This window comes from Microchirus variegatus (assembly GCF_963457635.1).
Source record: "Microchirus variegatus genome assembly, chromosome: 15".
Lineage (NCBI taxonomy): Eukaryota > Metazoa > Chordata > Actinopteri > Pleuronectiformes > Soleidae > Microchirus > Microchirus variegatus.
Window position 1 is genome coordinate 24,840,114 of NC_139816.1, and position 12,910 is coordinate 24,853,023.

At 41.7% G+C, this 12,910-nt stretch overlaps 1 protein-coding gene across 1 annotated transcript in view; it reads left to right on the forward strand.

Annotated features, from left to right (window-relative positions):
* zeb1b (zinc finger E-box binding homeobox 1b) overlaps positions 1-5,209 on the forward strand; it is a 60,499-nt gene extending 55,290 nt beyond the window's left edge. The window contains exons 7-8 of the mRNA XM_083902057.1: positions 194-374; positions 1,383-5,209. Coding sequence (XP_083758183.1) covers positions 194-374; positions 1,383-2,059 — 858 coding nt within the window. The 3' untranslated portion in view covers positions 2,060-5,209. The remainder of the gene's footprint in view (positions 1-193; positions 375-1,382) is intronic.
* Positions 5,210-12,910: the final 7,701 nt, after the last annotated feature.

Sequence of the window (12,910 nt, forward strand, 5' to 3'; positions counted from 1 at the left end):
GCAGGTACACAGCTCATAACGGCACAGTTTGTTTCAGGCAAAGGAAAAGATTAGTTAAGTGTCTCGAGAGAGAGAGAGAGCAATGAGTAACGTATGATGCAACATCACTTGTTCCAAAGCACAAGCACACATACACTTCACTGGTATTTTGTTTTTTTGAGTCATTTCTAACACGCTTTGTCATATTCTGTAGGAGGAAAAGCAAGACACAGGCTCAGAGGGATTATCTACCGTGGAGGAGCAGAATGACTCCGACTCCGGCCCTTCAAGGAAGAAGATGAAGAAGACGGACAACGGCATGTATGCCTGCGACTTGTGCGACAAGATCTTCCAGAAGAGCAGCTCGCTGCTGAGACACAAATATGAACACACAGGTAACGTCAACAACACAAACAGTCCCCCCCCCCCCCCCCCCCAACACACAAACACCACTGCTGGTCACATATGGAGCTTGAATAAAAAGAAGAAGAAAAACCCCGAACTGGTCTCACCATCACTCACTTTGGATCCTGGTAAAGATGAGTCAGAGTGCAAGCAAAGCAAAGGGGGATTTCATGCTACAGTGTAGGACAACTCCACTACAGCAGGTATTACTCAACACGCTTAGAAGTGGTCTGAGAACTTCTTTCCGCCAACTCCCCACCTCTGCCCTGCCAGCGTCTCATGTGAAGCACAGAGTGTTGCAAGAGGCGAGCTCTGGTAGTGATTTGGATCGCTCTAAGATGGTGATTCCGTGGCCAAGCTCAGGTCAACATACTCAGAGGCGTTTCAGCTATTTTCTCCTTTGTTGTGATACCTGGCTTGGGCAGCTGTGGCCTAGTGGTTGGGGCTTCGAGCTCGAGACCGGAAGGTAGCCGGTTCAATCCCCGACCAGTCCGCAGCTGAAGTGCTGTTGAGCAAGGCACCTAACCCCCTCACTGCTCCCCGAGTGCCTCTCACTGGCATGGCAGCTCACTGCGCTGGGTTACATGTTCTACACCTCACTGTGTGCTGTGTGTGTTCACTAACTCACTGCAGAATTGAATTTCCCCTTGTGGGACTTAAAGGGTTCTTAATCTTAATCTTAATCTTGAAACAGTGTTTTCAGCTCCAAATGACCTCATGCCAGTTGAAACTAGCAACTCGCTGCCTGGATAACATTTCCTTGTAGGTTTTTCAAACACACTTGTGATTTGGTTGCATTGTTTTGACCTGTTCTCCTTGGATATGTTGATGTTCCACTCTGTTATGGCCCTCTCAAGCTTTAGCACCTTTAAAGCAGCAGTGTGGGGAATTCACTTTAATTGCACTACATCTAGTTTTTATCCCTCCCATGTCCGTGCTTTTTAACTCAACAGTACTTTCATTTTTCTTAAATGCACCGTCTTGTTCTCTCTGTGCAGGGAAGCGACCTCACGAGTGCGGTATCTGCAGCAAAGCCTTCAAACACAAACACCACTTGATCGAACACATGCGACTCCACTCAGGGGAGAAGCCATACCAGTGTGACAAGTGCGGCAAGCGCTTCTCCCACTCGGGCTCCTACTCCCAGCACATGAACCACCGCTACTCGTACTGCAAGAAGGAAACGCAGAACCAAGGCGGAGGGGAGAGTCCCGAGGCGTACAGCGAGGTCCAGACTGAAATGGAGGCCCTGAGCCAGGTGCAGATGGTCCCCTCCCAGCTGGATTTAGACGAGCGAGGAAGCAGCACAAGAGAGGATGAGGAAAGTGAGGAGGAGGACGAGGAGGAAGGAGTGGTGGACATGGATGACATCCAGGTGGTGCAGATTGGGGACGAGGAGTTGGAGCAAGAGGACAGGAATGTGGAGGAGGAGGTGGAGAGAATTATGGTGGAACAGGAAGGAGAGGAGGAGGAGAAGACAGAGATAGAAATGAATCTGGAGGAAGAGGAGGATGACACGAGGCAGGATGAGGTGCTCACGAGCGTTCAAGAAGAGAAGGAAGTCCAAATGGAGGAAGAGGCGGAGGTCATGGAGGAGGGAAGAGGCGAAACAAGCAGGAAGATGGTTTCTGAAGAAGAGAACCAGACGCTGCAGGAGAAAGGAGATACTGACTAAAAGAGGACCCAGACTCCTCCTTGAAACCCAATCAGATTTCTCCTCTCCTTGTACAGAGGTAGAATGCAGAAGATGATGTCTGGTCACTCTGAGAGTTTGTTTCAGTTCACTACTGTGTAGAAATCCAGGTGTGCCTGAAAAAAATACTAGTGACTTTTCCGCGGGAGAACAGTTTCTCTCTGTTAGAAAAGAATCCATTTGTAAAGAAAAAGAATGGCTGAAAACACACATTTTAACAAAGGAAATGCATTATACAGACTTTGGAAGCTAGAGCCAACATGTTTAGATAATGTTTTATTACTTAAACACATTGGGTCATTTCTTTTTATCAGTGTTACTAATTTTATCACTCTTATTTTAACCTTTAAAAGCTGTACAGTTGGAAGATATTTCTATACGTTTTTATTGCCAATGAACAAAAAAAAAATCAGTATTTTATTAAGTTGGAAGAAAAATAAGAAAACTCCTGTGCACTACAAGTGGCTTGGTTTACCTATGGAATAAGCAGTTGAGTTGTGTTGTCTACCCTTCAGTATTACTGCACTAGATATACCATGTCATCATGTTAGCAGGTGTTAGCATCACTTTTTGTGTTGAGAGTGGATTTTGAGCCTTAAAGAGAAAAAGGATGGGTACTTTCATTTTAGACGTTTAGATACATTATCATCAAAGTATTTTTTACAAAGCCGTGGTTTACAGGAATAATTTGACATGTTGGGAAATATGCTATTTTGTTTTCTTTGTGAGAGTAAGATGAGACGCATGATACATAACAAGCTGTTGGTTTTGCATTACAACACAAGTAAACACAGGATTTCCTACGAGAAAGGTATATGCCATTTTGAATTTTCCACGTTTGTGAGTTTGGCCAGCACCATGTTGGTTTTTCGCACCAGAAGAGACCATTATTTGGAGGACAAGGTAGAGCTGGCAAGACGTAAGGGGTGGAGCTGAATGTCAGCTGTCAGTCATACAAAATACTATAAATCATACCATGTTTATGGTGTGTTTGTGTTTATGGTGTAACTAAACGGAGGTGATGATGTATTGAAAAAGACCTGAAACTAGTGATTGAGACCATAAACTCCTCAGGAAATTGTTTACTGACATTATTCATTTAGTAAAAAAAAAAAAAAAATATTTTAAAATTGCATACAAACCAGTGGAGTTGCCCCCTGTTGGCCATTCAAGAGAATACATGTTTCAGGCACTTCAGCACTGGCTTAACTTTGAAGACCAAGAGACCGTGTCCATTATTTATATACGATCGATATTCCTGCCACACTTCAGTCCAATGGGTGGTGGTAATTTAAGCTGGTTTGCCATAATCTCAAATGAAAGCCAAAGACAAAGAAGAAGAAAACGCCAGCTTCAGTTAACAAAAGCATGTTACAGTGTGTTTGTTTAATACATATGCAAAACTTACAAAAAATTGTAAAGACACCATGAAGTTGAGGTTTGTTAAGGGGGATTCAGAGTCAAGAGTCAACATGTTCACTGTTTCCCCTGTTCTGTAGTTTTTATGCTAATGTAAAGTAAACATCTCTTGGCCGGAGCGTCATATTATCGTGCAGATACGAGAGCAGTCTGAGAGTTTGTCTTTTCGTCGACGTCATTGCACGAAAGCAAACGAGCAAAAAAAAAAACTAAAATGTCACACTGTGAGCAGAAAGGAGATGCAGAAAAGCAGGGGTCACCAACGTGGTGCCCGCGGGCACCTGGTAGCCCGCAGGCAGCCAATACGGTGCCCGCGGGCTCACTTTACTTCACCTCACTTGCATGTCTCCGTATGATCGCTCAGTAAAATATGTTTGATATTGTTTATAAAAACTGATAATCGTTAGGAGTAAGCACTGGAATGAATGTGTATGCAGTTGAATGCATAATATTAATCATTTAAATGGTAAACAAGCAAAAAAATATTATATGGTAGCCCTCCATATTATTTTTTACCCTTAAGGTAGCTCTCTGTCTCAAAAAGGTTGGTGACCCCTGCAGAAAAGTGTATAATCCTTCCTGCACACACACACACACACACACACACACACACACACACACAGCTGAGGCTTATGCAAAAAAGAAGACAAGTCAATAGAAATGCATGTCAAAAGTGCCACAAAATCTTGCTGTTGAAAATGGTATGATCACACCTGAGAGATCAGAATTTACACCCTCCACATGTTCATGTATTATAGATTTCCCATGATGTGTTGTTATTTTCTACTTCCTATGAATCTTAATGCACATGTTTTTTTCCCCCCCCATTGGATGGCAATGAAGAATGATTGCTAAATGTCATGTGTGTCCTGCCTTTTCAAAGCTTCGTCAGTGCACTTGTTTTATGCACCATGAAATGCTCAGACATCTCTTCAGGTAACAAAAATGTAGGCAGATCGTAATCCCGGGAGTCAACTCCATCAAAGTTTTTACCTGTCAGTATTATTTTTTTGTCTCTTATGTTGTGTTATGTTCTATGTTCTGTACTGTACCTGTTCAGCAGTATTATGCCCCATCCCCCAACGAGATAGATATGTCTGTTTAGTTATAGAGAACTTTTATATTTATGTCTTATTTTTTTATATTTCTTCATGGTTATTTATTTCACTATGTAGTGTACAATACTGTAGTTTGTATTAATACGATAATATATTTTAGTATGGAGAGAGAAAAAAACACATTCAAAGGCAAAAGACCTGCAAGCCTGCAAGATGGGACTCCGGCACATGAACGAAATATGAAGAAAGTGGCAACCTGCGAGCCACCTGTGACCTCTCTACATCCATTTCTCTTATTAGTTTCCTTTTCTATCCCCTCTCTAATATAAAGCTACTGAACTTTTGAAGAAAGAAAAACTAATTGTATGTCTAATAGCATGAGTGTGTGCTGTTGTATTGAAGGATGATGATGCTTAACCACACAAACTGTCCCCTTTTTGCCAAGCCAAAATAATATTGACGTATGTCCTTTTTTTTCTTTTGTGCCAATTTGTTACTTTATATGTACGTCTCAAGACCATGCCCACTTTTATATAACCCCTCCCCCCCCCATTTCAATACCCGTATATATTTTTTATCGTGATTGTTTTTGGGTTATTTTTCTTTATTTTTATGACTCCCCATCTCACAATAAAAATACATCAATTACAAGCTGCTCAGTCTGCTGTCATACTGTCATTAACAACATTTAAATCACACAATATTACAGTTGTTATTCGCACTGTAATGTGCATGTAAAAATGACAATGAAAATAGGTTTAATCTGCTCAATATCTTTTCTCATTTTAAAGGTGCCATATGTAAGAATGTGGCCAAAAACAGTTACTACATTCAAATTCAAAATTTCTTTTAGGTTTGGTTTTCTGACGTAACTGGCAACCCGTGGTTGCTCAGCAGCTGAGACTCTACTGACTGCAATGATTGGTAGAAGGCGGTAGGTGGCGCCACATGACGCCAAAACATGATTTCAAAACATAAACATGATTTGCAGTCTGCAAAATATTTTTTTAATGCAAATATTTTGGCTGTACTGTTGTTGTTGGTGAGTTCAGTTTGTTATATGAACATTATTCCTGAGTCTCTGTGACATATTAGGAGGATTTTACGGCCAGTTGCTTTAGATTTATTATATAATGCACCTTTAAATTAAATTGCTTGTGATGTTAATTTAGTTGGATTCCTCTCATTAGATGGCAAACAGTATTTTTATAGGTACACTCATCTTGTACATGGGGTTAAGTGTCTTGTTCAATTGGCATGTAGCAGAGGCGGGAATCAAACCCACAACCTTCAAGTTGACAGACGATTTGCTCTACCATCGTCACTAACATAGGTTGTGATTTGGACAAAATATCTACATGTGGGGAGTTTTTTTTCAGACACTGTAATCAAAATTGTTAAATGAATTTTTAATTCAAGGTCCAGTTCAATATTTATTCAATATGTAATTAGAACCTGATGTGAAATACCAACAAAATAATCACTACCATGTGCAAGCATGAGAACTTAAAAAATATGAATAGTTTGTGCAATACATAATTATACTTGTAATTGGCATAGAAAAAACTAATTAGAACCTTTGCACTTTTCAAGTTGCACTGTTTCAAATTCCAATTTTGCTCTGAATAAGATAAGAGGGTCCTATTTAACGCAGATTTAATGATTAAATTAAGTTATTTTTGCTAGAAACTATAACTATAGCTCCCAACTCCACGAGCAGATGACTACAACTTGATGTTGATGATGGTTACGGAACAGGAGAAAAACACTGAAAAGGAAAATGTTGTGGTAATGTTTAAAATGCTAATTTTAATTACCTAAGGTGATAATAAAGCTTATTCATTTGCTCTTCTCCCCCCTCTAAGTTAAAAAAAGGATGGTTCAATCTCCTTTTCATCTCTTCTCATCTCTCACAATATCACAGGAAAGACACAACACACTTTTTTTCTAATAGTGTGCAGCTGTACTGTAGATGTTGAATGACGAGCTAAAGGAATAAATATCTATCTTTATAATAAAAAAAACAGTTATCAGTCAGAACTCACACACCATCCTTCCAGTGCTAGTAGCAGGCCGGCCCAAGGTCAGCCATATCGATCTAGATTAGGTTTCAAGAAGGGTCGACCCTCCTCCATTCTCCCCACCACCATCTCCTCCACTGACATGAATTAATAATAGAATGGACTAAAAATCCATAGCAAGTTGAGGAGTTGAAAATGATACAATAGCTCGTGAACACATTTGATAGTTCTCCCCAGCTCTCTCTTTTTTAGTGTCTTCTTCTAATACTCTCTCTGCATCCTGTTGGGTGGGAAATGGGTGGAGGGCGTTGGAATAAAGCCAAAACGCCCACGAGCATCTTGTAATTGTGTCTACAGTAAAAGTCTTTCGCTGTGGTCACGGCAGAGCTGAAGCCCACGGTGAAACAGTGACTCAGGGTGAGAACAGTGTGCTCAAGACTCATGGCCCTTTTACAGACTCTCAGTCCAAGTCAGGACTCAAAGCCAAGATATTGCCGTATGTTCTGCTCGACGCAGCATTTCAAAGGGGAAATTTAAAAGCCAGAACTGCTAAGAGGATATGGAGCGCTCATGCCAATAATGGTGCAAAAGCCTGATGAAGTATCATGGTTGCCGAGGACTCTGACACCAAACCAAACGCAAGGGGCAGAAGTTCCCAGGGGAAATTTAGAGAAAAGCCAGGAGGAGGAGGAGGAAAGAAAAGGTAGTGCTCAGAAAATAGCAGTCACTTAAATATCATGTTCATTTACTCAACCACTAAATAGCAGAATGAACATGGAGGTTGTGTGTGTGCATGCGTGTTTGTGTGTGTGTGTTAATATGCCACTTCATGTGACAAATTGCTGCTTCAGAGCTCCATTTTTACACCGTCAGCATCGGCTCATACATAACAGTATGTGTTTTTACGCACAGAGAACTATTGTTTGAGAACCACTCGTATTTGCAGTGTTGTTCACACCAACACAGCTGTCAAACAAACGATTAATGGTCACAACATGACCTCACCTACAATAAATCGGGTAATGTCACACAGTACACACACCACTATGCACTGTAGGACGTTACCTTCACTTACAGCATTTTATAAGAATGCGAGAATCAAAACAAAGGATATTAGTGGTACGTCAATTGTTTGCCATGCTTTATCCTCCACATGAGGGTTGCAGGAGGCGCTGGCGCCAATCTCAGCTAATATTGGTTGCAAACATTATGGAACAGAGTGATCAATGATTATCATTTAAAGCAGACCGAGACCGGAAGTTCCAATTAACGCTGTTTTTTAGTGTGTGTCTGCGTCATTACTTCGTTTATGAAGCCCTGACATTTCGAAACAAACAGTTCAGCCACTGCTGAGAACGCTGTGTTTTATTGTAATCTCAGGCTCAGCGAGATCTCTGAAAACAGCGTAAACAGCGGTTCTCCTGAACAGCCGATCGTCCTGCTCCGGGCACTAGTCCGGGCACATCCGGTTACGTACATTGAACCGCAGAAGAAGAATAACGTCCGTTGTGGAGGTGTTTCACGAGCAACAGTGTCTTCTGACTCTGGGTCTGACTCCGGGTCAAAGGTCGTCAAAGGGACTGCGGCGGGGAGTCGTGAAGAAGCTATTTTTAAACACTGTTAAAACAATGTTTTGATAATGAGTAGAAGTGCATCCACCTTTCCAGAGGGGGGAGCTGTGCTTCTGAGAGCGGGTGTGCTGAATATGTAACTTCCGGGTATTGGCCAATCACAAGACAGTCGGGAAGTCTCTACGCTGGCTGGCCAATCACAACACACTCTGTCTTCTGGGTGTGAGATTTCAGTCTGAAATATCGCGACTGGGGAACAGCATTAGAAAAGAGAGATTTCTATTGGCTCGTTTACAGCAACTAGGAGGTTTTTGACCATAAAAACAAGTTAATGTATGAAAGTAGACCTCCATAACTAACATATATGTGAGCTTTAACATCTAGCAGTGAGATAATGGACTTCAGGCTTCAGCAAGGTATGACTCTGTCTCCTCTGGTCGCCGTGTTCCCTTTGAGTCTGAGAGACATCCAACAACAAATACACACAGAAGACACGTGTTTGTCCAAAAGGACTGGTCTAAAGACTATGAGGTCACCAATAGCAGATGGCAGGGGAGAACATCTGTGTGTGTGTGTGTGTGTGTGTGTCGGGGGGTTGTTTGGATTATCACTGAGCTGTGTTTAGCTCATAGCTGCAGCATCTCCCTGGAGAATGACCCTTCAGCCACTGTGATATGAAACTAATCGTTAAACGTGTTACACTCACCAAGGTTTCAGGTGTTCTCGATCGGCAAGGAGTCGTTATCTTGAAACCTGGTCACCTCTTACCGATCACGGCCCCATCGTAAATGAAGCTTCTTTTTTTCACGACACACACATGCTCACACAGAAACACACATCTCTCTTTTGAATCCTAATACCTGAGAGATAAGCCCCAGTGACATCTATCTATAAATTGAAATGTATGCATCACCATTTAAGCTTGTAAATGCTTAGATACTACTCTATTCCTGTTATTAGACAGCATATCTTCTCTATTGTTTAACCAAATGTGTTATTTAGTCTTGTAATGACAATGAGTTGATAGCTTTACACAAACCAATTTTCTCATGTTTTCTCCTCTCTCTCTCACACACACACACACACACACGCTCACATATATTTAGTATTAGTGTTCTGGCAGTTACATGCTTTCTTTTCAGGGTGAGGTTCGAGGCTGACTTTCACCACTTCCCCTCCTTGTTACCACATCAGGACTCCAGTTGTGCTACAAAAACACCAGCACAACCACAATAACTTCACAACCTAGCACAGCCTTTACACACACACACACACACACACACACACACACACACACACACACACACACACACACACACACACACACACACACACACACACACACACACACACACACACACACACACCCAGCGCCAACTAGCCTGTGTTTGCAGGTATGGCCTCCCACACTGTTGGGACAATATGGAGCAGCTCTCAGTCATGACTAGAATAACAAGGAGCTGCACAGAATTCAATTAAATGGTCTGCTCTTTGGAAAACTACCGCCCACCTGCCTACACACACACACACACACACACACACACATAGAGAGACACACACACACAAAGGCTGCTGTAAGTAACACACACCTCCACCCAACTACTCACTCTTGTGTGCTTTTGGTCCTCCCACACACACACAAGAAAGCATGCGTGAAACACACACTCATGCAAATATCAATTTCTTCTCTCTCCCCTGTGCATGTGTGTGTGTGTGTGTCTCTACATGTCTGTAGTAGGCTGTGAGGGCAAAACCTAGTTTGTGAGGACATTTTGACTGGTCTGCACAACTTTAGAGGGTTTTTGAGTGTTGAGGGTGAGGTTGAAATTGGGTTTAGGTTCAGAGTTCAGGGTGACCATTTAGTTGTAGTGGTTAAGGTTAGGGTAAGGGTCTATGGGAGTGTTCTCACTGAGAATGCTGAGCAAGAATGTGTGTGTGTTGTGTAATCCCATTGTCCTGTGCTCAGAGTAGCCCCCAGATTGGCTGCTCGAGGTCAGTGGATTAGCGCATGAAAAGGTGCGACATGTCTTTCCACCCCTTAAAGGCCTGTACGTGCTCTGCAGGAACACACAAATGAGTTCTCTCTCTCTCTCTCCCAGGGTTGCGAGAATAGAATGACATCATTCTTTACTCTCAGCCCAGGTTTGGGAGCTCTCGCAACTTTGTTCTCGTTGTGGTGATTGGTCTACTATTGTGTGATTGGTCAGACATTTGAAGTGGGCGTGGTGAATGCAGAAAAGCATTGCAGTGCTGTCAACTTAGCGACTTCGATATATTTAGAGTATAGTACAGCGAGCGAGTACAAACCAGCCTTTTTCTTTTCTTTTCTTTTTTTTTTTTAAAGTGTCTAGCAACAAATCAGTAGAACGACTCTAGAAAGGCTCTCAGTGCTGCATTGCTTGGTCCACCACCTTCATTCAAACTAAATATATTCACTATTGAAAAGACACATGCATTATGAAATGCTTAATTATTAATATACTCTCCACTACTTATCTTTTCAGGGCTGTGGGGTAAGATGGAGCCAATCCTTGGCCTGGGAGGCAAGGATTCACAGTGAATACCTCACCAAACTACCACAGAGTCACAATCCAGAGACAAACAATCACTCACACATACAGTCTCCAATTAACCCGACCTTTATTGCCTGTTCCTTAGTCTAATCTCCTGAATTGGGCCAAGTGAGCTCATTTGAGGTTGTAGCAGGAGAATCCACAGTGAGTGAATGGTCCAGTGTCCGTTCTCCTGCAGTTTTAAGAGCATCTCACCAAGACAATTTCCATTTGTCCATAACAGCCGCGGTGATCCCGACGTCACGTCTGAAAACGGCAAAAAATTTGAACCAAGGAAGGCACAGATTCTAACCACCGCGTCCTCTAATAAGAGAACGAGAACACGCTTGGAAATCTAATTATACAGCATAAGATAACACAAACCAAGGTGTAAACCAGGACACGATAAGAATAAATGGAAATCATAGAATGTCAGTCCATGTGTGTTTCCATACGTTGCCATTTAATTGGACTACTGTGCTTGTCCCGCGATACAAGGTCGAGCAGGGAATCGATTTTATTCAACCTTTAAGTATATTAGGCATTTCCCCATTAACCTATTACATAACTTCAGCTGGCACTAGTCATTAGCATGTCAAACACCATTCTGTGTCTTTCTACCATCCATTAACTTCAAAACATGAATTAACTACAAATTTCTCAGTCCATAAATGCAACCGTGTGGATTTTGCCATGCTTTTCCTGCTGTTTTCTTCTTCTTTGTACCAGGTTCTTCTTTTATTCCTGGGTCAAAGCCCCTGGGCAGCACCTCAGTCAGATCAGTTTAACATAATACATATAATAGTAATTCAGCTCCTACATGTATGAACTGTCCAACATTGAGAATTCCATTTAGTACCATTTCAGTCAGACTTACATGTTAAATGTATTTTCAAACACAATAATTCCATTTCCTCTAAGGTCATGTAAACGCTCTGTGTTTGTAAAATCCTGGTCACTGTGTGTCTGTAGATTGACTGTAGGTGTTCTGTTGTTGTAGCAGGAGGGAAAAAGAAGTCCCAGAGCAAACATAATGGACGTGGAACAGATCTGTGAATCATTCTGCACTTGATAGCTGAACTGTGATAAAACCACTGCTGAGGCTCCTCGTGTTCAGGTTTCCTTTGTGTCTGTCTGTTCTCCACTTCATCCTCATACTCAACCTTTGGCTCCGACCCGTACATGTCTCACTGGAGGTGACCTTCAACCTTGGCCTTTGTTGGACTCCAGTGGGAGATGTCGCGGTGTACGCATACGTGTTTCAGGAACGAGTGAACGCGAGGTTAAAGGAGGTGCTCAGCGACTTTGATCACGGTACCTCCCTCCCTGCACTACCTGTCTCTCCTCTGTTTACCTGCTCTCAAACACACAGATCACTCCCTCACATCCTCATTCCTCGTGTCTCACACCCACAGATACATGGTTTCGCTGTTTTTGCTCCTGAGAGGTTCAGACTGCACCTGTTGTTTTGAATACAGCAATAAACGACCGATTCACACAAGCTCCAGAGGCTCTGGAGTGTTTTACATGAGGTAATAAAATGAGACGGGAAAGAAAGTCTCCAGAAAAGACAAAAATATGTGTTTGCAAGGTTAACTGATTCTGTTTCCTTTAAACCCAAACTTCCTAATGAAAGTGAGCTTAAGCTTCAACTTCATTTTTAATAATAGGCCTCAACCTAAACACTTAAGTTCATTTCTCTAATGAGTGCCTCATTCAATTCTTAGGGTGACAATTCGATTCAAAATTGATTCTCAATTCTAAAATGTATACAATGCATAGTGTGGCAAATGATATCAAAACAATAGAGTTTGTATAAGATAATGTGATAATGTGATCACACAAAGGCAAACTTAAGACAAACATTAACATTTATTCATTCAAAACAAATAAAAACTTACTTACTGTACAAAAATTAACTTGCATAAATAAAAGCTTAGGCGAGCTGCCTTTTTCTCCCAGAAGTTACAAAAATAAACTGTACACAAATAACACAAACTGGTGTTTTGTGTGGTTTTTCAAAATAGTTAAAATAAATCACTTTTTTTTTTTTTTTTTTTTTTTTTCAAAAATCGATTTTTGAAGTTTATGAATCGATTCAGAATCGTGGATGATTCCAATGTGAATCGATTTTTCCTCCCACCGCTTGAGCAGAGGATCACCTTTTTCTGGAGTTCTGGCTCCTGAATAGGTTCAGTGTTGTGGGATATTG